General features: G+C 63.5%; 1 protein-coding gene across 1 annotated transcript in view; it reads right to left on the bottom strand.

The window, feature by feature from the left end:
• FAM193B (family with sequence similarity 193, member B) overlaps positions 1-2,623 on the bottom strand; it is a gene marked incomplete at both ends in the record, with an annotated part of 4,372 nt that extends 1,749 nt beyond the window's left edge. The window contains 5 exon segments of the mRNA XM_010182445.1: positions 132-225; positions 227-322; positions 1,305-1,719; positions 2,021-2,230; positions 2,401-2,623. Coding sequence (XP_010180747.1) covers positions 132-225; positions 227-322; positions 1,305-1,719; positions 2,021-2,230; positions 2,401-2,623 — 1,038 coding nt within the window.
• Positions 2,624-3,311: the final 688 nt, after the last annotated feature.

Consider the following 3,311-nt stretch of genomic DNA (forward strand, 5'->3'; position numbering starts at 1 on the left):
GGGGATGCATATGCCGGTAAGAAACAGCCGTAGCCAGACCTGCCCACCTCCCAGCACACGGATCACGCAATGTCTCACCACAGATCAGAGCGCAAGGACCGGGGGTGGCTGCAGACCAGCCCCTTACTCACCGCGTTGTGGCCGAAGAACTCACAGTAGCAGCAGTCGCAGAACTTCCCATCTTTCTGGTTGGTGGAGGAGGAGGGGCAGGAACTGCGCTCCGAGGTCCTCATCCTCCCCGAGCCCCTCGTCTGCCTCACACGGCTGCGGCGGGTGGCAACTGGTACCGTTTGGGAATTTGTGCCCTTTGCAAGAGGGGTCCCTGAGGAGAACGGGTGAAGGGTGAGAGGTGAGCAGGAGCCAGAGGGTCTGAAAATCACCCCACACCACGTGTGCAGGAACACCCATACCAGGGCAGCCTGTACCCAAGCAGAAGGATTTGCAGGGCAGACAAACCCCCTCCCCTGCATCCTCCTCCTCCAGGGTAGATGCCAGAGGAGCCGATGGCAGAAGACATCTGTAGCTCCTCGCCCCCCAGGACCTCTGGCAGGCAGGAGGCTGGCACACCAGAGCTCCAAAAAGCAGCGTCCCCCTGCCAGGCCACAAGCTGATTCCAGGGCAGGGAGCGGTACTCACTGGGGGCGGCAGGTACCACAGGTGAGAAACACTGGAACTGCATGCAGCTGCCAGACATCCCCACATGCAGGCAGGCCCGGCTCCCACAGGCACAGACCACCCAGCTCAGAGACAGGGAGACCAGGACACGGCCCACAGCACCATTCCTCGAGCTCCAGCTCGGGACAAGGCTGGCTCTCCGCACAGAGAGGAACCAGCGCCCGCGACTCAGCGTGCTCTCTTCCAGGGCACAGGCAGCCCAGAGAGGGCCAGAGGAGCAGGCGAGCAGAACCGCAAGTCCACAGGCTTCATCTTCTCAAGGACCTTTGCTCAGTGCCACAGCTGCCCGACGGATCTCACTGACAAAGGTCCTGTTGGCCAACAGCAGGTTGACCGGGCGGTTCCTTTGGGTCTTTTAGCTGGAGGAGGAGCAAGCACAGTCTCTTCTGCACCACAAGTACTAAAGGACAACCGCAGGGAGAAGACACGCAGGGAGAGAAAGAGCTCAACCCTCAGAGACCAGGGGTCTGCAGCAGCGGAACTGGTCCACAAAGACAGCGGCTCAATGCACCACCACCGCCTCCCCGCTTTTCCTCTACGGGGAAAAGTGCACCCAGAGGCAGGGGTGGGAGAACGGGCACGTCACCCAGTGAGGAGAGGCTGGAAGCAGGCAGGGCTCCTCTACTCACCTGTTCGTGCTGGGCAGCTGGTGGGAGGCGGGAGGAGGGATGAGCGAAGTGCTGCAGTGCCCGTTGCAGGGATGCGTGCAGCCCGACAGCGGAGGTGGCATCTTCAGCAGCGGCACGTTGGCAGGGGGCAGGTGAGGGCTCTTACACGACCCTGGGCTGTGTGAGACCGGGCCAGTGGGAGAGGACTCAGACACCGGCTTCGGGGTTGCCGCCTGCGCACTGGGTGCGGGGAAGAGCGCGGCCTGCGGGGAGGTGCCCAGCGGGACATGGGGTGGGGAGCCAAAGGGCCCCGGGTGGGCAGGTGTCTGCTTGGAGGGGATCAGCGCTGGTGGCTGTGAGGGGAGGCCGGTGGGACTGTTGGGAGGAGCAGTGAGGTCCGAGTGCTGATGATGCTCTGAGGAGTGGAAGGCCTCACCTGCAGAGGGACAGGAGCAGACAGTCAGACACCGGCTGTCCCATGTGGGCCAAGGCCAGGCTTGAAGCCACCCACCACCTCTGCACAGGCCACTCTTCTGTGGATCAAACCCTGCCCACCCCCAGGCAGCAGGGCACCCAGGCTAGAAGCCATCCCTGCTCGCAAGGGGGCTCAGCAGTGTCCTGTCCCTCCCGCAGCCCTACCCCATGGGGAGCAGAGCAAGGGGAAGGCGCTGGGGCAGCAGGGGCTGCGTGGAGCAGCGGGCTGGGAAGAGAAGGGCGGCCCTGCCCCGGGCACCCACCTGGCGGGGTGGCCCTCCGGCACATGCTTTTGAACTGCTTCGGCAGCGTCTTGCAGAAGTCGAGTGAGGTAGGCAGAGGCGAGCCCGGGGCGGCGCTGCTGGAGGTGGGGGAGGCCACGTGGCTGTAGGGACAGGCCTTGAGCCCCGGTGCCACAGCAGATGCCTGGCTGACGCACTCTGGAGAGAGAGCAAGGCCGGGGTGCTTGTCACCTGGAAGGAAAGCGGAGTTAGGGCTGGCTCCCAGCACCCTCTGCCTTTGCGGAGATCCCAGCATCCCGTTGGCACTGGCATTCAGGGCCCAGCCCACCCATGAGGAAACCATATAAGCCAAGGACCAGGCAAAAAAACCCTGCTCAACCCCTCAGCCAGCCTCAACTCACCTAGTGCAGCAGGGGGGGCCCCGAGGGGGCTGCCTTGTGCAGCCCCGTTGGTGTGCTGCGAATTCCAGAGGCCCGAGAGCTTGTGAGCAGACAAGAAGGAGCTGGGGTCCCAGTCCCCTGAGTTCCCGTGGCACGAGGAGGATGAAGAGGAGGAGGAGGAGGAAGAGGAGTGGGAGCCACCCCCACAAGACTGTGACTTGCAGGATGTGTGGGATAACGAGACCTGACAAGGAAAACACAGAGTGAAGCAGCAGCAGGCTGAGAGGGGAGGCCCTCGGTCCCAGGGCATCAGCACCAAGACCCCCCCTATCCCCCACTCACTGACCAGAGGCAGGGGCTCAACACAGAAACCACTCCTGTTACTGGCTTGGGGACAGCAAACAGCCCATCCCACACAACAGCGACACTGCCAGGCTGTGCCACACACCTGCTCTGGTCCCGCTCAAACCAGGCCAGGGTTAAATAAAGCCAAGTGGGAGGAAGCTTCCCTTCCCCAAGCCCCATGTGCAGGCAGGCACCTGCCCTGGCACACACTGCTGCTCCAGGGAGACCCAGAGTAATGTTGGGGAGCAGCCTCAGGGATGGGGGCCATGCAGCACAACACAGCAGTGGCGCCGCCAGCCTCACCGGGCAGGCAGCTCCAACCCAGCACAGGCAGCAGGATGAGCCCCCATGGTGCTACGCTCTGCCCCATCCTGGTCTCTCTACAAGGAGCCAGCAGCAGCCCCGGGGAGGGCAGCATGTATGCAGGTAACAGTGAGGCTGCAGGGAGCAGCATGGCTGGGATGTCTGAGGTGCTTGGCTCTGAGCGAGAAGGGGACCTGCACACCCAGCCAGTGCCCATAGGGGTGGTCAGCGCCACGGTCCCGGCAGGTACAGCCCCAGCCTTTCCAACGCCAGCTCCGTAACTG

This window comes from Mesitornis unicolor, unplaced genomic scaffold (genome assembly GCF_000695765.1).
Source record: "Mesitornis unicolor isolate BGI_N332 unplaced genomic scaffold, ASM69576v1 scaffold30250, whole genome shotgun sequence".
In the NCBI taxonomy this organism is placed as follows: Eukaryota; Metazoa; Chordata; class Aves; order Mesitornithiformes; family Mesitornithidae; genus Mesitornis; species Mesitornis unicolor.